This window comes from Copadichromis virginalis, linkage group LG23 (assembly GCF_057382275.1).
Source record: "Copadichromis virginalis isolate Kocher_CV1m ecotype Utaka linkage group LG23, C_Virginalis_male_GT1.1, whole genome shotgun sequence".
NCBI classification, from domain to species: Eukaryota; Metazoa; Chordata; class Actinopteri; order Cichliformes; family Cichlidae; genus Copadichromis; species Copadichromis virginalis.
Window position 1 is genome coordinate 50,403,341 of NC_140639.1, and position 23,177 is coordinate 50,426,517.

General features: G+C 42.3%; 2 protein-coding genes and 3 long non-coding RNA genes across 11 annotated transcripts in view; 3 read left to right on the forward strand and 2 right to left on the reverse strand.

Moving 5' to 3' along the window:
- The window catches only part of LOC146682070 (NACHT, LRR and PYD domains-containing protein 12-like), a 233,528-nt gene that overhangs the window by 115,155 nt on the left and 95,196 nt on the right, over positions 1–23,177 (forward strand). The window lies entirely within an intron of this gene.
- On the forward strand, positions 42–1,101 carry LOC146682076 (uncharacterized). Its single transcript, XR_014918010.1, has 2 exons — positions 42–265; positions 853–1,101. It is a non-coding gene; the product is annotated as an uncharacterized LOC146682076 (long non-coding RNA).
- Positions 1,420–3,752, forward strand: LOC146682077 (uncharacterized; the record flags this gene model as incomplete). Its single annotated transcript, XM_085447416.1, has 6 exons — positions 1,420–1,443; positions 1,565–1,636; positions 1,736–1,854; positions 1,938–1,998; positions 2,089–2,183; positions 2,620–3,752. Coding segments are annotated over 6 exons (1,254 nt in total), but the record flags the coding sequence as incomplete, so codon positions are not given.
- On the reverse strand, positions 4,557–8,178 carry LOC146682078 (uncharacterized). Of its 3 annotated transcripts, XR_014918001.1 has the most exons (4): positions 6,947–8,178; positions 6,457–6,866; positions 6,329–6,364; positions 4,557–4,685 (listed from the first exon to the last, which is right to left on the reverse strand). It is a non-coding gene; the product is annotated as an uncharacterized LOC146682078 (long non-coding RNA). The 3 variants fall into 3 exon arrangements; XR_014918000.1 differs by lacking the exon at positions 6,329–6,364; XR_014917999.1 differs by lacking the exon at positions 4,557–4,685 and having other exon boundaries at positions 6,215–6,364.
- Positions 16,704–20,149, reverse strand: LOC146682079 (uncharacterized). Of its 5 annotated transcripts, none has more exons than XR_014917979.1 (4): positions 19,379–20,149; positions 18,392–18,967; positions 17,357–17,491; positions 16,709–17,273 (listed from the first exon to the last, which is right to left on the reverse strand). It is a non-coding gene; the product is annotated as an uncharacterized LOC146682079 (long non-coding RNA). The 5 variants fall into 5 exon arrangements; XR_014917977.1 differs by having other exon boundaries at positions 16,711–17,273; positions 18,392–18,605; positions 18,843–20,149; XR_014917980.1 differs by having other exon boundaries at positions 16,704–17,273; positions 17,353–17,491; positions 18,392–20,149.

Genomic DNA, 23,177 nt, shown 5'->3' on the forward strand with positions numbered 1-23,177 from the left:
CACATTCTTTTAATGTAACTCTGAGGTGTAAAATGATAGTAGTTAAAATCGAGTGTTAAAAATGAGTGTTTCTCTGTCAAATCTGGAGGTGTTAAAATGGAAACATTAACTCTTGACCTCTTAACTCTGAACTCCTAGAGGGGCTATGACACCAACAGAGTAAATTCACAGACTCCGCCCTCAGCACCATAGGCTCCAATCGAAGCTGAAGTGAAGCCGTTTCAGAACATTTTGCTCTACATATTTGAGTTGTTTGCCATGCTTGGTAAGTCATTTTTTTCAAAGATTGTTTAAATTATTATTAGCTTTTACTTCTGTGGCTCTTTGGAGTTGAGACAAAGCTGTGTGAAAGGCATTAGCCATGTTGCTCGCTGATAGCATAATATTCTGTTTTAGCTAGCTGAAAGGTATTGTTTGCGGGCAAATACCACAGCCTTGAAAAAAAGCTTGCATGTGAATTTTCAGTCAAACGTTTGGTCAAATACGCCTAAAACAATGTGTAGAATGTGAAATGTTGGTGTAATGGTGCTACTTGAAGCCTGAAAACGATCGCCCATAAAAAAAACAACAACGAGCAAACAGCAGTAGCTGACGTCCTGACTGGGTTCTACGTTAGCATTTAGATCCCTCCAGAGTTTTGTGCACACGGTTTAGGTAAAAATGAAAAAGGTTGAGGTTTTACATTTAGTTCAGTATTACCTGTTGCCTGTGTCCTTGTCTTTTGGGAAAATACTTTACACAAGTAATGGCTCAAAGAGGATTCCTTTTTTTTTTTTACTGTGCTGCAATTGTTTACTGGATTATTTGTGCCATTAATTAGTGTCAACTAATTTTTATTCAATCTCCGCACAGGATATGCTTGTGAAGATGGAATATGGGGGAGAGCAGAAGTGCGTTGAAGTTCCACAAAGGGATGAATGAAGGACATGCATATTGTATTGAAGAAATAAGTGATGAGAATGCTGTTATTTGCATTTACCATGTCAGACCTTTTGATAAACAAAATTCTAATGAAAGTGAGAACATGTATACTGTTACATCTTTCAGAAAATGTTTTGAAATTGGGGTGCACAGTTCAGAATAAATGTTTTTCAAAAACCATTGCATCTTTTTAGTAAATGTTTATTTCCAAAAGAAATTTCTAGAAGTTCAGAACAGTAAAATTCCCGCTTTTTAGAATGAATTAGAAGATAACTCTTACGTAGTTAAACTAAAATACTCTTTGAGAGTTAATATATAAACTCTTAACACCTAGTGTTAAATTATCAACTCCAGACAGATTTGGTGTTTAACACTAAATCAGAGTTAACGTACCAACTCTCCAAAAAGAGTTAAATTAACACTCTCTGGTGTGGACCCATATAGACACTTTAATAGTGTTGAAATCAAATCCGACAGTGTTAATTTGGACATGCTGGATTTGCTGTGTATAAGCCTATCAGGGTATGTGACGCTTTTGCTTTTACTGTATTTCAGTAATTTGAAGAATTTGATGTCGTTTTAAAAGTTGACAAACTGAGAATCATTTTAAGTAACAATGACTAAATTGCTATTTCTTTGACAGGTGTTGTTCAACACACCGATTTATGAAACAGCTGTAAAGATCTGCTGGTATCTTCCGGGCTACAAGGCTCAGGTTAGACCCAGATTCATGCAAACCAAAGCTGACAGAAAATATCAGGTCATTTCTGAGGACCTGAGAGTGGTGGTGATTAAATGTCTCCTTTACTTTTAGGTTGCGATAATGACGGAGTTTCTCAGACTTCAGCAGGAAGATCTAATTCCACCGAACCTCACTGCTGAAGATCTGAGAGATCTTTTGGTGGAGAAGAGCAGGGAGACGCTCAGAGAGCAGTGAGTTACTGTCACACCTGAAAGTCTGTTTGTGATGACGTGTAAGTGCTGAGAGAAAACCTCTGCTTTGCTTTCTTTTGAAGGCTGTGGGAGTTTGAGTTAGAGGATTTTGACGAAGAGGAAGCCAAACCTCTTCTAAGGCTGGTAAGACGAGAAAACCCACAAGACTTTTTTTTCATTACGTGCACATAACCTTTACACATAAGCGCACTGTAAATGTGTTTTCTGTTTCAGGTGTGGGCGGTGAACGTCAGCAATAAAATGAGGGACGTTGAATTTGAAGCCAGGTTGCTTCTTCAGTTCCCAGAGGCCGTACCTCCTAAATTTCAGTGAGTCACATGTAACATACAGTTATTAACCCTGTAAGACCCAACCCATCAAAAAACAGCCAGAAAATTCAGATTCTTTGGAACTGAGATGTTTATCAACCCTTTAAACAAAAGCCACACATGAGTTCTTTGCTATGTCATGTTGTGTATGATTTACTTTTATTGTGTATTTATTTTTTGTATCACATTTGATACACTGGGTGTTTTTGGCAACTTTGTGTTAACGACAATGTTAACTTTAGACTAAAAAAAGAGTTTTGTCCACAACATTTAGAAATTATAGCAAGTATTGATCATGTTGATGAGATCGAGGTCTCAGAAACTCATGTATGCTACAAAGGTGGTTACAGGGTTAACAGTCCAGCTACAGTGTTTCAATATTTAAATGATGCTTTGAATATGTTTAACAGATAACTCTTATCATGTTTTTCTACAGAGCACCTAAATTCCTCAGCGCGGTGAAGGATTACGTTGAAATCCTGAAAAAGAAGCAGCAGGAACAGCCTAACAGCAAACTGCTCACCGCGCAGGAGGTAGTGGTCGAGGTAGTTCCCCGCGTTCTCCAGGGCTTCTGGGAGCTTCCTCCTCGTCCCCTCCTAAACATGGCCTCCCAGAGTCTAAGTATCCTCTCCACCAGTGTCACCAAGGCCACTTTAGATCGTGTCTCCAAGAGCCTCACGGCGATGGAAACACAGGCCGTCTTCACCCGCTCTATCCGAGACGATCTGGTCGACAGCATCCTGACGGAGATTAGACAGAAATTTCCTGAAGAAATTCTGTCTATCCAAGTTGCAAACTTTGCACCCCTGTTGCTGAAGACCATTGCTGATGTAGCAAGGATCCGGATATGTGAAATCTTTGAGCCCCCTTCAAGTCCTGATGTGAAGAGCACAAATGGTGAGCGCTCCTCTGACGGCCTTTCAGTGGCAAATGTTCCACCAGCCGAAGAAGCTCTGTCAGAAAGTGTTGCAGAGCCCGACGCTCCCTGTGAGGAACTTCTTTCTGAAAGGGCATCCAGTCTGAGTACTCGAGACCTTACGATCGAAGGAGCTCTGTCAGAAAGTGTTGCAGAGCCCGACGCTCCCTGTGAGGAACCCTATGGCGAGTCCAAATCCTGTGTTGAAGGTGAAGATCATATGATCAACGGATCTTGTTCTGAAATTGGGCCGGTTCCTGATGTTCCCTTTGAGGAACCTTTTCCAGAACCTGAAGCCAGCATGAAGTCCGAAGACCGTCAGATCAAGAAGAAGAAAAAGGGCTTCTTCAAAAGACTGAGAAGTCTGTTCTGCTGCTGTTGCAGACCAAAAGTCACCGACTGACACTGAAGCTGTGACCCAGTGTTGGTGTTGCAGTAACTCTAAATATGTAAATATGTTCCTTAATGATTGTTCTTCATGTTTTTGGGGGTTTCTTTAGTTTTCAGTGGGCTGGGTGTTTTTTCTCCTCCGTGTTCTTTACTTGATTCTTGTTCATAGTTCCTGATTTGTTTTCCTAGTTCTTGTTTCTTAGTTTGTAGTTTCTTGAGTCCACCTGAGTTTCCAGCAATAAAAGCTGCCGATTCAAGTTTCATTCCACGTAAGAGTCCTGTGTTTGGGTCCTACTACCTGCCTGTCACAGCACACCATGACAGAAACTTTATAAACTCATTCATATTTCTACACGAGTCTCCAGCTATGTTAAAGATTTTTTTTCTTTCAAACATTTGTAAGAATCTCTTATGGTTCTCAAAATACTTCCACAAGTCCAGTAAGTGTAGTGCAGTAACATATTGATGGTATTATTTTTAATAATTATTTATTATTTTTAATGCACTTTGAACTGAAACTGGTATATAAAATGTACTTCCTGTAGAAAATGCAGTGTGAATGCTAATAGCTGAATAGCTTGAGTTGAATTTTTATAATTGCTGAAATCTTTGGTGAAAAACATGTTACAGTTTTTGCCCGTTGCTTGAACACATTTTGCAAAACGTCGCTCATTGTGCCAAAACTCTAAACACAAGTAAACATGACACATCAAAATATACCATTCACATCTGTGCCAAACTGAAACTCTGCTGTCAAAACCTAACATTCCTCTGTCAAGATGTAACTCTGTTGACAAAATGACACATACTTGCATCACATGCAGATCAGATCAGGGGGACACACTAGTCTACTTCATATAAAACACTGCAGTCTTTCATTGTCATTGTTTATTCTGAAGGCACATTTTCAGGAGACACAAACAACCAAAAAAAGCAAATAGGCCTACTCAATATTGTCCACTGCAGCACCATCAATTCAGATAAAGCAAAACACAAACATAATACAGTAATAGAAAAAACACTATACTGTACACACAAAAAATCATGACAATTGTGCATACGTGGGCTCATGGATCCCGCCGTCTGTTGGGGTCTGGCCACAGGACCTCATCGACATCGCAAGCAGTGTCTTCTCCCGCTGGGCACCGGGGAAAATATCCTCTTGCATGTCGAAACCATCCATGGATTGCTGTCACCTGAATGTAAATAGAAATATATGTGGTGGCCCCTAGAGACAAAACACGTGCAAACTCCAAAGCACATTTCTAGCTTGAACTGAACTTCCAAAACAGAGCTACCTAGAACAGCGGTCCCCAACCCCCGGGCCTCGGACTGGTACCGGTCCGTGAGTCGTTTGGTACCGGGCCGCGAGAGTTGAGGCTCAGGTGTGAAATGTCTGGTTTTCAGGGTTTTTATTGCTTTTCAGCGTTATTTTGTTATCGTTTTTATCATTAACTCGGTTTTCCTGGGTCTTTTCACGTGTGTTATGAATAAATCTTCTTTTTCGGTACCGGTACTAGTTTTATTTTGTTGTATTTATCCGCGACACCTTAAAGGCCGGTCCGTGAAAATATTGTCGGGCATAAACCGGTCGGTGGTGCAAAAAAGGTTGGAGACCGCTGACCTAGATCACGTAAATTACACAATTGAAAGCATGAAAGCATATGTGTATTGTTTGTGTATTTATGCACAAGCATTCATATATATTCAAATCATTAAAAAACAAAAGTTCATTTGCCTGTTACTACCACACACCAAATCTGGTCGTTGGTACTTGGTGAACTGAGAGACACAACAGCAGAGGTCACTATTAATGCTATAAAAGAGGCCTTTGCAAGACATGCAGTTGCCGAGACTGTGGTATCGGACAACAGGCCGCAAGTTTCATCAGAACAGTTCAAGCACTTTGCTAAAGAGTACCAGTTCACACATGAAACGAGCAGCCCCAGGTACCCCCAAGCCAACGGGGAGGCAGAACGCGCTGATCGTACCATTAAAGATTTGAAAGGACTGTGACTACAGCAGAGGACTGCTAGCGTGCAGGGCCACCCCACTGGAACATGGGCTCTCACCGGCACAGTTGCTCATGGGGAGACACCTGCGTACCTCTCTGCCACAAGCTGCTGCGAAGCTGGTGCCAAAGTGGCCCGACCTACAGGCTTTTCGCGAGAAGGATGAGGAGGGGAGGCGTGAGCAGGCAAAACACTACAACCGCAGACATAGAGTCAGGACAGAAGGTGTGGATTACTACTGAAGGAACCACTGGAGCAGTAGTTGGACCTGCCAGTGCTCCCAGATCTTATGTGGTAGAGACAGACAGGTTTTCTAAGGAGAAATAGGAGCCACCTCACACCAACAGGGACTGTTACCAGATCTGGTCGAGCGGTGAGACCTCGTGTAAGATTGGATGTGTAATTCTCTGAAGTTATCCATTCAGGCCCTATTCAAAGCTGGCTTAGGCTGTTAGAGATGTTTACAATTATGTGTTTCGTTTAAATGTAAGTGAACAAGTGAGAGATGTGTATCATTTTAACGTTTGATAATGCTCTGCATTCCTGTTCTTGTGAGCTGAGTGAGTCATTATGAAGTATGTCTTTAGCTAAAAGGAGGTGTAGCAGGAGACTACTGTACCCATAAGGCTGTGTGTGTGTGTGTGTGTGGGGGGGGGGGGGGGGGGTATGATCTAAATTATAATATTGCTGACTGTCTGAGGCAAAATTTCCCCAAATCGAATCGAATCGAATCATGGATTGAATCGATTCGGGCAAGGGCGTCGATTTGGCATGGACGGAGGGGACATGTCCCCACCAATATCCAGCGATTATTGAATTGTCCTCACCAATAATTTGATCTCTTCGAGTAAAGAAAAGCAAACCTGATAGAAAGAAGAAAAAAAAAGATCTGTCAACGTCTCATTCACCCAGCGGTGCCGAAAGAGTTAAATTACGTCCTGTACTGGAGTCCTACCTCATGTGACAAATATGGCCAATGTGATTGGCTGAACCTTTCAGGGAGCTCCGTTGAGTTTTAGCAGCGGCAAGCCTGCGCTCCCAGGAGGAGAGGAGGACGGCAGCAAAGAGGAAGAACCTGGATATAAGAAAGTATTTTTCAGAGAAACCTGTAAGTCACTTAAAGCCAAGTTCACTCATAATGTCACGGTCTGGCTGGCAGACCGTGGGGGTGTAGGGAAGGAGGACACAGGCGCGGTGCTCTATGTACAAGCAGTGCGTTTATTTACAGCGATGGACAGACATGACAATAAATCCCGTGCTCTCCCGACTCCCGTGACGTGTCCTCTTCCCAGTGCTAGTGCTCCTGTCTCCGCTTCTCCGTGATGAGCACCCCGTGCTCGCTGTCCTCTCGTCTCCCCGTAACTCCTGGGGACATAAGAGAGAGGAAGCCGTCAGACACACAATAATGCAGCAGACTCAAACTAGGAACTGGTCGAGAGACTGACGTGAAGCCACGCAATGATCCAGCGTCGGAGAGAGCTCCACCACACTCTCAAATAGCTCCTCCGACAGGCCTGATCAGCTGCAGGTGTGGCCAATCACCTGCCAGGGCCACACACACACACACACACACACACACACACACGTCTACAAGCAGGGAGAACGAGGGACAGCAATACAAAATACATACATTATAATATTAGTCCATAACTGCTCAGGGTCCTGGGTCTGACACATAAAATGTGTCCGTCACAATAACGTTGCAGGCTATGCTAGGCTTTGGCCCACATCAGTCTAAAACTGTATGTAACCATGAATAACGTGTTTTGGAAACTAACAGCACAACATGCAGCACTGTTAGTTCTCTCAGTCTCAGAGCAGCGTTTCTAATTCTAATCTAAGTGAAGCTGTCAGAGAAAACAGCAGCCTCGAGCAGCCAGGATATTAGTTTACAGAGGCTGTTAGAATTATATGCCTAACGTTAAAATGTTGGTGACACAAGAATTTCATCTTAATGGCACTGACGTATTCATAGGTCATAGTTATGATTTTGCAAATATTCCACCTTGTAGTGCAGTTTGCACAACTTGTTTTAAAAATGCACTCAGCCTACAAACATTACTGATCAGTCAAGATCTGCACAAAGTGACAGACACACTGAAGCAGCTCCACATTTTATTCTTATTGTCATGTATGTCCTATTTGTCAGGTGACAGAAGAAGCAACACAAAGCTCAGAGAGCAATGGTGACACAAGATCACAGGTGGAATTGGATGATGACGCAGAATGAGAAGAGCGAAAGTGGATCGCTAAATGAAACGGATGAACCAGAACTGGTTTGTAAAAATGCTGCAGCTTCAGTGGTGTGGAACTGGTTTAGCTTTCGTCCGTCAGATACACAACAAAGCACTATTTTTGGTAGAGCATGCTAGCGGGCCGTCGTTATTACCGTGTTGTTTGGAAAATACGGCGCACTTAAAATCAATCCTTTGATTTTTCTGAAAGTCGACAGAGCCCCTTATAACCCCGTGTGCCTTATGTATGAACTCTGGTTGTGTTTACTGACCTCGAAACGATTTTATGTGCACGGCGCTCGAAAATCTGTCAGATGTTTCAGTACGACTTTGCTAAGCTACCACCGCTTGATGGATTGTCGGAGCGTTACGGCTGTCGTAGGCAGGAGCCTCGCGGAGTGAGCCATGTCTCCGTGACGACCAGGACACAGCAGTCACGGACGATTGGCTGTGAGAAGTAGGTTCAGTTCGTCTATTTTGTTGACGACCGACCGTGCGCTGGTCAGAAAGATGCTCGGGAGCGGTGGTTTGAAAGGCTGCTTCTTTAGCCTGGCCAGCAGGCCCGACAGGCATCCCCGCTTTTGTTTGCGTTCCTTCCGCCGCCTGCGTTTCTTGGCAGAGCCGATAACAATCCACGGAGCACCCGATGTTCTCGCTATCTCTGGGGGGATGTTGTGCACCCTCTGATAATCACTGGTAATGGGGATCTGGCTGTTATATCCAATCTTGCATAATTCCAGATGGTTGTAGGAAAATTTGGCTTCACAATAAGGAAAACAAAAGAAGAAGAAAAAGTGGAGAAACAAAAAAGAAAGGCACCCAAGTGGAGAGCATAGAGCCGCTGCGTCTGTGCGCGCCGCCATCTAGTATACTTCTTCTAGTACACAGCCTGGAGGTGTGTTTGGGGTCATTGTCCTGTTGAAAACTGGTCCCTAAATGCAATTTCTCAACGAGAAGTTTGGGCTCGGGTGAGTCTGCGTGCTGAAGATATCTACCTATTCGGAACCATGGTAACAGGGTTCTGGCTGATCGGAGCTGGCTTGAGAAAGCGGAACCGGCTGTTCAAACCCCCACAAGGCTGCCCGCTGGGATTGGAACGATGGGAGAGGCGTGAGTTTCTCAAAATGGGCTCATTGAGTCAGCACGGATAAGATCTTGGAGAGGCTACGGCTACTGTGAATACTCAGAATAAGATCTCTGACTGCAGACTGGATACATCTCGGAAGGGCTCGCTCAGAATAACATCTCTGGGCACAAATTGGATGACATCTCGGGGAGGCACACTGCCGTGAGTTCTCAGAATCGGCTCCTTGAGCACAAGAATGACAACATCACAGAACGCAAGTATGGCGAAGCTCGCGGCTCTCCAACGGGAGATTGAGAGACCAGTGTTGGACTGTAGAACTGCTTTGAAATTCATATGAGCTGTTCGCACTAAAGTAAAAAGCACCATCACTTATGCGGAGACTCTCTCGGCGCCAGCTGTGGGCTCAAGGCTGGAGCCGAACAAAAACACCCTGATAACGACTGTGTTGAGTCTGTTCCTTCCCATTCCATGCAAGGCCACCTGGGTTGGCTGGAAGACTGTTTACTTAGCCTGGCAGGGCGAAGGACACTGTCTCAGCTGAACCCTGGACACGCACACACATACAGGGAGTGCAGAATTATTAGGCAAATGAGTATTTTGTCCACATCATCCTCTTCATGCATGCTGTCTTCCAAGCTGTATAGGCTCAAAAGCCTACTACCAATTAAGCATATTAGGTGATGTGCATCTCTGTTGATAGGTTTGTAGCTTGAACCCATCCGCTGGAACGTTGAAGACAATATAATTACACTGCAAAGCAAGACACAAGTAGGCAAAGACTTCATGTTTCTCGTGCACGGGAGAAATGACCGGACAAAGCGCCATTCCTTCGCTTGACCCCAGTCACTCTCGTCCGTCCTCCCGTACCACTGTTCTTTTATTGAGGTTACATGAATATGCATAGGTTCATTAACATATGACGTCTACATACACACAAAGAGTACCTTGCCTGTGTGTGTGTGTGTGTGTGTGTGTGTGTGTGTGTGTGTGTGTGTGTGTGTGTGTGTGTGTGTGTGTGTGTGTGTGTGACTTGTGTGAGGTCAAGATGTGACCCTGTGAAGACTCCCCAAAGCTGGTGCCAGAAGTCTGGGTCCATCTAACAAAAGGCTCTTATACTTAAACAGATATACGTGTGTTTGCTATACCATAAATCAGCAAAAGAAGATACGACCTCTCCTCTGTAGGGGAGTGAACTCACCCCCCTCTTCATGCTACACAGAGTTGTTACAGACCTCCTAGAATGAGACATTCTTTCAATCTACAAATGATTATATACTTCTAAGCATATATAAGTAAATATTTCTAAGCATAAATGACAATCAACAATACAAAACCTATCACTCCCTATTCTGGTATTTTAAAGAGTACTTAGCAGAAATATTAAACAACCTAACTAATAGGGTTGCAAACTCCCAGCAAAAAAAAAACTAAAGGGAACCATCGCCCACCCTCTGCCTCGTGGTGCTTAATCCACATAATCGACTTTAATTTAATGCATGTATTTAAAAAAAATGCACAGAAATCAATTATTTTTCAACAACAATTAAATAGATTCAACATCTTTCTTCAACAGAACTGCAGACTGCACAGATGGTATCTTCCCAAAGGAAAAAGTACTATAACTTACTAGGGTATATATTAGACTTAATAGTTACTATATACAATATTAGATTTCTATACATTTTACGTTAGATAAAAACTTTGGTTATAAGATTCAGATAATTATTTATTAAAAGCGAGACATTTTAAACGAGAATAAGAAAGAAAAGTATTTCTTTGTGCCCCCCTTTTCCCTGTTAATGCCCCAGCTGGCCCCCTGGCAAAACCGTGCTAGACCCGCCCCTGCACAGTTACCAGCTGTCAGCTACTTATAGCATTAGGCATTAAAGTAATATTAAATAAATTCTAACAACAGCTTATCAAGCTTAAACGTGCTGCTGTGGTTTATCTGCTGGTTTCCTCTTTCTGGCGCAAAGTGGGAAACAAACAAGAGAGACGGAACTTGCGATCAGCTGATCATTGATTAGTTTCATGATTGAAGTAGCAGCAGGGGAGGGAGGGGGAGAGGAGGCGCGGCAGTCGCTCCATATATCGGTTGTTAAGCTTAACGTGGGAATGCGTTACAAACATTGAGAGAGAAACTTACAAACTTGCTTTACTTCTCTAGGACAGCTTTCACTGAGAAGAAATGCCGATTTGGAAACATGTAGCGAGGCGCTAAATGCTCCACCAGACAACCGAGAGGTCTCTTGTTGTCACATGCAAGAAAGCATGCTCTGAAGAATATCCAGGTAGATCACTGTGGCGATATGTTGGTTATATTACTTTAAAGTGCAACTGGCTAATTCTTATTTTAGCCAACTCGAAAAGTAAAAATGATGCAACGACCTTGAAATAACACATTTATCTCACTGAAACATGTCATTTAAATAAAAACATTTACTGAAATTAAAATAAATATACTGAATATAATATGGCTCAGATTTAATGGAATATAATGATCCTTTTGTGTTGCTGTTAAAGAAAGGGATAATGTGTGATTACTGTTTTTAAACTATGGGCTACAAACTAAATCCTTTTATTATTTCTGTCCTCGGTTTTAACTCATTAATAATCATTAGGATGAAGCCCCCTAAAAAACAACGTAAAGGTCATGAAAATGTAAACAATTTGGCATTTTGATGATGCATCATCCACATTAAAAAGTAGAGATCATATCAGCCCTGTATTTACTTGTATCGGATACATAAAACATCTTTCCGTATCGCACAGCACTACAGAAAGCTCTTTTCTAGGGTTGTATTAAACATCTGTAACTACCGTAACTCCTGATCCATTTCCTCAATTAAAAGAAGTCCAATGATTCCTGAGAGCAGCAACTCTGCACTTTTCATTAATATTTGCATCATTACGGTAATCCCAGGTACATTGTTGCAGCAGCCCCGTGAAGGCAAAGGTTGAGAGAATAGTGAGTGAGCGTGATGGAACAATGTTATCACACGTTTGGCTTCTTTTTACCATGTTTGTTTGTTTTGTTCTTTCATGTGTTATTTACCAAGATTTGGATGGTGTTCTGCCTCGAGTTACCATAATGTCCCTAACATCACAAAAAAGCACAGAGTTGCTGCTTTCAAGAACTGCTGGAATTTTTCATTTGCCCCAATGGTTCAAGACTCAAGTTAGGCTAAAAACACTGGGACCAGTTTAAATGGGTTCATGTGTGTCAGCTGCATCGTCACTGCTGCTCTTATGTTATGTGTTTTTGTTGAAAACTAGGTGCTGTTTGGCCTTAATGATGTCAAACTTTTCATTCACTTGTTTGCTCCTAAATACGTTTCTATTGCAGGTCTTTTCCAGTTGAAAATGTGAGTGAGCACTACACAAATTACTGACACTGAAATACACTGAAAAGAAAAAAAACAAAACTAAATCCAAACAAAAACAACTAAACGAAGTAGTTACACACGTTATAGAATATATATACTGGGCATACAAGCCTGGCCTAAGCTTTCTGTCAGGAAGACTGCAGCAGTCCAGGAGTTGGGTTAACTGTCTTTAAGTCCCACAGAAGAAATGTTTACATCAAAGTGCTTGCCAGGCTTAATCCAAATTAGGTACAGCCATACTTGAACTTATCATTGTATAGTATGTGGGACTATGAGCAATGGTTTTCTGGAAACAGAAACAGGCAATTTTATCATTAGTAGAGTCACAAATAACTAGAAAAACAATTGAAAACATAATGTACTCAACACAGCAATATCTCACAATATCCACAAGGGGTCACTATAGCTCATATATTGCCTAAATAGCACGTCATACAAATTGCCAATCATAAGGCACGGACATGGCAAGCTAGCCACAGTTAAACTAAACAATAGAAAAGTCCTTTATTTGTAATCTGGATGTAATGACTGCGGGAGATTACAGCCACTGCTATTAACTTAGTGCCAAATAATCCTACCAACATGGTATCAAAGAACTGAGGCATAACTTTAACATGCACAAACAATTATAACAGCTTCATGCGAGTCATCCTGCCAAAAGGACTAACACTCACAGGTTCATAAACACACAACTTAATCACACGAAACAACTGCGATGCTCTGCAGTGGCACCTTTAGTCACTCCCACTCTGCGTGCTGAGCACATGCCCACTGATACGCTTATTTCCTTTGAGTGTGCTTGATTTCTGCCTCTAGACATTCTGAGGCCGAGTCAGAGCAGGAAACTTGAGCACACGTGGTCTCATTAAATCAGACAGCTGGAGTCATTTAAAAAGGATCTTTTAAGCAGTGCTGTCCCTCAGCTTCATAGTAGATCCATCTATGGATCAGTTTGAAAATCCTAGCTGTCTTCTTTCTAGTTATCATGTTACAAGATTTTAAGAAAACTTGAACGCTGATCATGAGTTGAATGCCACTGATCTTCAAAATCATCCAAGCTTTTTGATAAATGCACACAAAAGTCGGGTGTCCATGCCACCCGCATGCAAGGTGACAAAAATACCCCAATCAGCCTTTCAAGCTGACAGCTAAAGAAACCATTTCACCAGATTTAGCTTCTTGGATATTGTGTTCACTATACTGTGTTCAAAATGTACTTCTCATTTAATAGAAGAAATGTAATCATGTCAATATAGAGGATTTCAAATTCTCACTCCTGTTAATTAAAAAAAGAAAAAAGTAGGATAAGACATGAGAAACTCCTTGAAAAGGACAGTCTCCATTATAGCACCTCATGGAAGCTTTGTTAGACGACCTGTCATTAAAAACTAGAAAGACCATCCAGCATCGGGAGCTTTCAGACTTCCAGGTATGACAACAAGCCTATTGCTGGTTTGCCCACTCTGACTGTGTCAGTATTTGCTCCACATACCAACTGCTCTGACCCTAAAGTAAGCCAGAATCACACACAGCCACATGTAGGCACATTCCAACCACAAAGAATAACTGGGGATTCTTCATCCTGTAAACATCCTGAACAACTGGTTTTGGTGGTTTGATGGGAACAGATCCTCACCTGATCAGGAATACCAACGATCACCCCACCACTCATGTCTTGTTGGGAAATGTTTGCAGTCCTCAAGCTGTGAAAGTCATCAGGTGCAGCAGTCATGAATACCATGTAAACATCCCTGTTGGTAGGACAAACAAATAACAGTGGGATTCATTCGAGAAAACAGAACTTGTTTGATTCCCTGTCTGACAAAAAGAAATTAATGCAACGTAAAAATTAGATTTAAAAAATCAGCAGCATCATATGTAACCAGGTCCTAAATTACATATTGTTATAATTACACAAAATTTGTTCTAAAGCCCAAACTGCTCCTGGTATATCTGACTTTTAGCACCTCCAAGCCTGTAGTCATCTTGGTTATTAGTTAGGCCCCTCCCCCGTGTGTCGCTATGTGTATAGGCACTGTTAATGCTAGCATGAACAGATCATTCTTGCTGGCTGTTGTAGTGGCTTGAGCTAACTCTCATCCCAACTGTTTATATTTGGTTATAGGAGCTGGAGTGGGCATTAATGCTCCACAATTTACAAGCTGGGACCTGCCGCTAATCCATGGTTAAAGCCTTTACCCACATCAACACTGCAGGCAGAGGCTAACATCTGCAATACTATTAATAATTACACATAACTGTAGCAACAACAAAGAGAGGCTCGAACAAGAAAGGCTTGAAACCCTTAGAAAAGACTGATCAGAGTTGGTTCAATGAACTCTGATCATGTTCATTCGGAGTTAAGCTCGTGTGTGTTTAGAGACAGAAAGCCATCATGTTACCAGGATTCTCCAGAGAAACACAGAAATAAAGAGCAGAGCCTCCATCTTCATTTAGTGGACAGAGGAATATGATCACAAATCAGTGTGGGCCAAAATTTGTATCTTAAAAACTAGGAGGGGATAAAGTTATACCAACATACTGTAATATTTTTATAATATACACTAGCAAGCTTTCATGCTGTGTGTGATATTAAAAATATTGTATTGTGTGATATCACATTCTATTGTGATCCAGCATTTTAATCTGACCTTTGATTTCTAAATGCTTCATTAAACTGTCAAATATACAAATATAGACAACTGTGGGATTTGTCTAAAGTATTTGCATATGCCATAGAAATGTTAGCACTCACAGTTTACTGGGCAAGGTTTATGCAAAGTTTCAACAAGACCAGTCCACTTATGACAAACGCGATCATACGAGCATTATAGTACGATGCAGTCTCTGCATGATATGACTATCTATTCAGCTGTAACCTGACAGGGACAAAGTCTAGGAGACAGAAACTGAAGATAGACACCATTTACCGATGGACCTGTTATATTAGGTGACAATTCCACGTGAAAGTCAAAAGAAATGAATACATACAGGGCAAGTCTTTATGAGGCAAACATGATATGCATCTCACACGAAAGCGATTTAGGTGATTTTCTGTGAGAAATGTGTAAAAAGATCCGTACTCTGAATTTCAGATACTATTGATCTGTTTGTTGTGTGTCTGAGGGTTTACGCAGGGACGTTTTGTGTAAGCACTGATTGCTACAGTAGCATCCAATCAATGCTTACAGTGCAAAGAAACTGGCCTACAGTCTGACAGCTGCATTAATGTCTACACAATCTAAGAGTTTGAAAGATGGACACACGTGAGATGATCATAAATCCACAACAGAATCCTTTCTGTCCTAACATACTGATGAGAAAATAACTGAAGCACTCGTGTCAAGAACAACAACAAAAAAGGGAAACATGCCTAACTTGGATTTCAGTGATTGTGAAAACAAACATATGCAAATGAATTTCCTCTGTGCGCTTTGCCTAATTCAGGAAATCACTATCAATCAAGTTGAGTGTGAGTCAGTGAGTATGTTATGTTCACATAGACTGTTACCTCAGGGGCTAACTTACCAGATGAAATGAACCTTTATGGAACGGAAACCCAGAATTTGTTTCAAGTCACATTTTAGCTTAACCTGCATGGTGGAAAGTGCCTGTACCAGAGACATGATTGTTGCTGCTTAGGTTAAAATATCTAGTATATGTCAATAATGTAACAAAAAAGAAGAAGAAAATCTGTGGCGGTGTAAAAGTCCCACTAAATGCGTCTCTCGGTGTACATCTAAACTATATAACGATTAACCGCCAACTGTGAGTTCAATTTAAATTTTCCTTTACAAATGTGTGTTTGTTTAGGAAGGAAAAAAATGTGTGCGCACAGTGTTCGGCAATATAGACTCAAAGGCAGCACCAAGACTGGCACGAGACTATTTCCACTGCACTGAGGGTGGGAACTCCAGGCCTCGGGGCCGCTGTCCTGCAGGGTTTAGATGTGTCCTTGATCCAACACAGCTGATTTAAATGGCTCATTTTGAACGTTGACATATACATCAAGGAATGGACCAGCCACTGCACTGATGTTAAACCAGTTCAGAAGTTCATTTATCATCATGAACCACCAATTTATGAGCAGACAAACCAAAGTGCACTCCAAGATTCAGTTGCTTGTAGAAGCACGTTTAGCAGCAACAGCTCAAAGTCATTGTTTTCTGTATGACTATCAGTCTCTCACATCATTGGGGAGTCATTTAGGCTCACTCTTCTTTATAATGTTGCTTCACTTCATTGAGGTTTGCACAAATTTGTTTATGCAAAACTCACGACCACACTACTTCTATTAAGCTGAGCTTTAAACTTTCTAAAATATAAAACCTGCTAGACACCGGTGTTGTGCCAAAAAGTGATTGTCTGCCAAAAACTGATTTCTGGTATTTGCCAAAAAGTGATTGCTCGTATTTAAACTGCTATAAGTAACTTGTTGGGCTATAATATGTGAAACATATGTCAAATGCTTCCCTCGTGGATGACATAAAGTCATCTTGAGCCACAAACAACATTCGTGTAACAAGGTAGAAGCCGCGATCAGTTTTTGGCAGCGACTTTTATATAACCTTTATTTATGTAGTTAAAAAAAAATCTCATTAACATTAAACATGTCTTTTGAAAGAGTAAGTTGGCCAAGAGGACAGCAGCAATGGCAGCAAATATTACAATAGTTCAGTAAAAGTATTTTAAGTGGGGATAAAGGAGCGGATTGGTTATAATGTAAGTACAGGGTGGGCCATTTATATGGATACACCGTAATAACATGGGAATGGTTGGTGATATTAAAGTCCTGTTTGTGGCACATTAGTATATGTGAGGGGCAAACTCCTCAAGATGGGTGGTGACCATGGTGGCCATTTAGAAGTCGGCCATCTTGGATACAACTTTTGTTTTTTCAATAGGAAGAGGGCCATGTGACACATCAAACTTATTGGTAATGTCACAAGAAAAACAATGGTGTGCTTGGTTTCAACGTAAACCTCCAGCAGAACCAGGCTCAGGGAGGGGCGGGGCCATCTGCTGACCGGTTGGGGTGAGAGAAGGAAGACAGGATGAAGACATGCTGTGGAAGCGAGACAGAGATTAATAACAGATATGATTCAATGCAGAGAGGTCTGTTAATACATAGTGAGTGAACCAACCAACCACAGCATCTGTGGTGAGAGAGTCATCAAGGAGTTCAGGCACTCCATCAAGCTCACAGGCACAGACTCAGGTGAGATTCTAGAGTTGCAGGGCTTCCTCCAGAGCAGCTGTTAGAAACACAGCTGCATCTTCTTTCTCTCACACACAGAAAAGAGTGAGACAGAGTGAGGCATCAGGGAGTTTAATTACCAGCTTTAAGACAAATGAATGAGAGTGCTGAATGATAGCACTCATGAGTGGTGCAGCATGCTTTAATTACTACCCACTAGTGAATGTGTCAGCAGCTGAAACTGTATTAATGGTGATTTAAAGAAACGAGTCCCAGTGTGTAGACCAGGCGAGCTGCTTCACTTGTAACACACTGGCAGAAACCCCAAGTCAGTTAGGATGACTACCTGAACATTTGAATGTTTCCACTGGTCACTGAGGTGGTACGTTACAGGGATCCAGTCTGTTCATTTACAGGACTCTACTAGAGCTGCTTTGCATGACTCACAGTTGAAATAATGCTTCTTTGTCTGATGCAGGGCCTTGGTTCACCCCATCAGTCGTGCAGGGGGTCGTCTGCTCTGCAAAAGTGCACTTTAATGTAAACTGTGCAGCAGTGCTGCAAACTAATCCAGACGAAATAAAAGCACAATGTCAGGAGCTACTGCAGTTCAGCATCAAACGTAGGCCAAATCAATCATTAATATGATTTTCATGATCATCTTGTTTGTCTTAATGTTCTTATGATTCAAAGAAACATCCAGCAGCTGTGAGATCGGCTGTACTGATTTAAAATGAAGTGTGTACGGCCCCAAAGCCTCTGAATGAGCTGCAGATGTGTTTCAAACTCCTGTAACAAAAGCAAACATGTCTGCATACCGGCTAACTTTGTCCACACACTGTTTCTGCTCTGCAGGTTTCACAGATGAAGATGCAAATAGTGGAGGATACGGGGATGGAGGAGATTGGGTTGGACTTTCATTAATAGTTTGTCTGTTAGTTTGGGCTGTTTGTTGTTCCTGCTGCTTCTGCTGTCGTCATAATTACCTGCAAGGAACTAAAGCCATTATAGCAGCATCCTCCTGAAAACAACATCTGCTCTGCTTTTCCACAAGAATGAAGATGCAGAGGTCTGGCTTTAGGATCTGAGCTCAGATAACATCTGGAGTTTAAAGCATCATTTTAATCTTCTTCTGCACAAAATGGCTCAGTCGAGTGCTGCCAACTCCAAGAGGTTTTCGGAGGATCGGGTGATGGAGATCTATAAAGTAGGAGTAACATTATATAGCTACTATGTCAAAATTCTATAGTATGGTATATGATATGGCACAGCCCTGCTGTAAAGATCAAATGTGTGACAGTGAAAGGTGCTACAAAGAAGTCGGGAGAGAAATGCTGCGGAAAAGTCTCTTTAGCAAACAACGAGCAAACATAAAGCCCGTCCATTTCACATTTAAGGCAGGTAGTATGTTTGTTTTTCTAATGTTGACAAACTGACCCTCCATCCATCCACTTCTGCTGATCCTTTTCAGGGTCGCGGGGGCGCTGGAGCCTAACCCAGCTGTCTTAGAGCGAGACAGACTGAAGACCTGTCCAGTCCGCTGTCCCTACTAAGTGCATGTCCTTGAAACAGTGGAATAAAAACTAAAGCAATGACAAATAATGATCCTCATCATCAACATTACTACCGAAATGTGAACTAGCAAGTACAGCCTGAGCCCATAGAAACAACATCTTTGTAATCTGTAACAGTTTTGGATTTTTGGACATGTTAAACAACTTTTAAAGGGTTTTTCACAAAGATGCTGAACATTAAATGCAGGATGCCACAGACATCCATTTTAGCCAACAATCTGCCATCTTCACCTCCAGTGTTCAAATAAAACGGAGACGTTGTGACATCAGCAGGAGACAGAGATCAGCTAGAGACACGCAGACAGTTTAAGCAGGCTGCTGTTCAAGTGGAGGCTGGTATGAATCCTGCTTCTGTTTATGTTTCCTGTTGAACAAAAACTTGACCAGAAACTGACATACCAACTTTCAGACTAGCAGATCCATCCTCCTTCCCTCCATCCTCTGTGTGTCCTTCTGTCTGACCTGCAGCTGAGAAACAGGTGTGAGGTGTCAGCTGTCAGGTAGGTGATGAGTGAAGAACAGAACAGAATCCATTTCCTCTTCAAACTGCTGTCAGACATGAGCTGTGTTCCAATTCGTCGGCTGCATCCTTCGGAGGACCCGGCCTTTGCGGTCTACGTGGGCCGGGATGGTGGGGACAGAGAGGCTGTAACTACATCTGCTGGTGTCACTGTGACCTCAGAGCAGTTTACATGAAACATGAAACGAATTACAACTTTTGCGATATTGACCAGCTCATGATGCAGAGTGTAGACTGTATCTGTGATAATGAAAATGATTTAAGGACTGGTTTATGACACGTCTATAAAAAATATAAAGTCTGTACAAATGTGAAACTACAAAGTTAAAAGCAGCTGGAACGACAGCTGTTCAAAGCTGAACACTTACATCAGCCAGAAGACAGAGTGAGTCCTCCATCTCTCTGAAGGAGGCCATCGTGGTGAGCACAGATGCAGCAGCAGTGTGGATGTGTCCACTCTCACAGTGTCTCTCTTTCAAGTTTGTCCTCACATTCTCAAAAAAAGAACATGTCTATGCAGATGCCCAGAGCCTAACAACACACCCGCTATAAAAACTTTTGCACCACCAGATTTTCATATACTTACATTTGAAAGTGTTCGTCTCCTGCATTAACTCCCACTTCGATCACTATCATTATCAGAAAAATATCTCCTGTATGGCCCGCAATGAATCCTGGGATATGTTGGGCCACAAAGGACACACCTGACCCATCCTTCAAATTCAGGGAAATGAAGGACGCATTTGGAAGACTTCAAATTTGAACAGCCTTCGTCGCGTCCATGTGATACAATTTCCTACAAATGTGGCATTCGAAGCATCCTCTCCCTGAATTTGGAAACACCCAATGTGATGATAGAGAGCAGGAAGAACCAGTCTCAACAAGAGACACACACACCTGATTTCCTGTAACTGCAGAGGGGAGGAGCCACCCGAGCAGGTGGGAACAGGAAGAGAAACAGCTGAGCCTCCGTCAGAGCAGCAGGAGGACGGTGGAGCTGAGGCAGGGTGAGTGTTAACACCACATTGTTGTAGTTTTGCTGTCAGAGTCTCTGAGTGTGTTTGTTTGTGTGACTGTAGAGAGAAGAAGAGTCACAGTGAGCTCTGTAGCTGTGATTGGCTCAATAATCACCTTCAATGGACTGAACGCAGAGAACGAGCCGAGGAACCTGACAAACCTGTTTGTGTGTGTGTCTGTGTGTGTGTGTGTGTACCTGTTTAGACATGTTTGTGAGGACAAAGAGTTGGTATGCTACTATGTGGGCTAATAGAGTCCCACAAAATGGCTGTCCTCACGAGTTTGAGGATATTTTTGAGGCTTTTTGGTGTCCTCACTAAAATCTGAAAACAAGTGTCTGTGTGTGTGTCTGTGTGTGTATGTGTCATAAAGAGAGTCGAGTTCACGGTCGCACACTTTCTATCTCAGAGGCTGTATCCCAATTCTTCGGAGCCCCTCTGATGACATGGTCCAAAAAATAAATCAATTGTGGCCACAAAATACTACTTCGTGCGCACGAAATGCTAATTTGTGGGCACGAAACACTTGACCAATAACCGTGATCCTTCCCAGGCCCTTGCAGTTGGTTGACAATAAAATCTATCCCGGCGTCCAGGCCCTGTAAAGCAACTGGGCTCTCAGTATCCTGTTTAAATGTCTCTCCGTAATAATGGTTCCTTGCATTGCAGGCTTTTCAAAATCCATTGTAGCTCATTCCCAGCCTAAAATAAAACTCACTCATACCGTCTCTGTCCACGGTGTATAGGTTTAGCCTACTCTCATGCTTGTGTCTCTACGCAGCTGTCCAGGAATTGTATCAATATGATGTTGCCACAAATGCGTAATTCGTTGCCACGTTATACCCATTTCGTGCTCTCGAAAATAGTATTTCGAGAGCACGAAATAGTATTTTGTGGCCACAATTTATTTATTTTTGGACCATGTCATCAGAGGGGCTCTGTACAATTCAGGTTCTGCAGCCTCAACGATCCTCAAGGGCCACGTACTCAAGGACCGCTAAGGCCGGAAGTACGAGGCTTGTGAAATGGGCGGTCTAGCCTCCGTCGCGCTGCCCCGGTTGCCTAGCAACCATGATACTAACAGCTGGAAACGTTTCACACAGCTTTGTTTGACAGAAATGAAGGAGAACATATTTTAGACATCTTTGTGAAGGACGCATTTCGAGCAGCCTTTGAATTGGGAAAGCCTTCGGTGCGCCACTGTGACGTAATCGGCCTTAAAATGCAGCCTTTAAGGCTACAGACCCTGAATTGGGATACAGCCTTTATGAAAGTGCGACGTTTGAGCCACTTCCTGTTCTCAGTGCCGGCGTCCTGATCACCGAGGTTTCTGTTGCTCTGATATCTAATATTGATTATATCGGTAAACAGGCTGTAGGCAGAAACATCAGGTCTGATCTGAAAATCCCTTCAAAAACAAACTTTAAGAGTTTTATGTCCGTGTGAGGCCGCACGCTGATTGGATAACCACCTGTCAGTCTCAGGGTATTAGCCAATGAGCGCGCAGATTCACAGTAAGATCTTATCACGTCTTTCTTTTAAACTAAAACATCGACAGTAAAACTGTAACGTGTCCTGTGATCTATAAACACTCTGTGATTAATAATCTGAAGTCATTTTGAGCCTGACAGTAGTTTCCTGTCACAGAGCAGAAGCTGCAGGCAGTTTTTGGCACCTTTATATTTAATTTATTCCAAAATAAATCAATAAAGGTAGAAAAGAACTCTCAGTGACATTAAAAATCTACTTTTAAACACAGATGTGACCAAGTGCAACAAATATAAGATGAGATGTTTACAGATATTTGAAGTATTGATCATATGTAGAACACAGAGCAGGTCCAATAACAGAGTCATCCTGCTCACAAACAGCAGTTTGGTTTCATGAGCTCACTTCCTGCAGTGATCCTCAGCTTCTCTCCAAAGGAGCCGTAACATGTGGGCTCCTCACCATGATGATGATCCCAAACACACTGAGTTCCTTCATCCACCTGATCATGTACTTATTAAATAATGTGATGGTTTTGGTGTTTTTTAAAGACTTTGAGCCTCTAAAATAACTGGTTTGGACTTTAGGGCCAAAGCTCCAACATTAGAAAGCCGTCAGTGTGATGCTTCCAGTACAACAGCACCTCTGAGTGTGTGTGTTTACCTCTCAGACTAACTCCACCCTGACATCAAGAAGATGGAGGAAGAGGACGGAGCAGCATCTGCAGCATCCAGCTGTGTGTCTGTGAGGAGTGACGGAGTTACACAAACACCTCCACCTTACAGTCATGGACCTGCAGCAACAATGTAAGAACACTACTAACTTTATTAGTCATTTCAACATAACCATGACAGAATCATTGATCTGTGATTGGTTCAAACTGTTTGATCTGAGTTTGATTTTTATTGACTTGTTTTCTTGCTAAGATCTGAACTCTGTAAGTTTAAGTGAAGTCAGTGCAGCAGAATCAGAGAAGAGCTGAGAACAAACTGAGTTCATTCAGAGACAGAAAAAACTGGCTGATGATTGGCTGACCTGTCAGCGTTATGAGGCAGACACAATATCACAGAGGGATCAGCTGATCATATGGCTGTCAGAGAGAACTGATCACTTATTGATGTTTGTGTTTGCAGAGGTCAGAGGTCACAGTCTCCAGCATCCAGCTGTGTGTCTG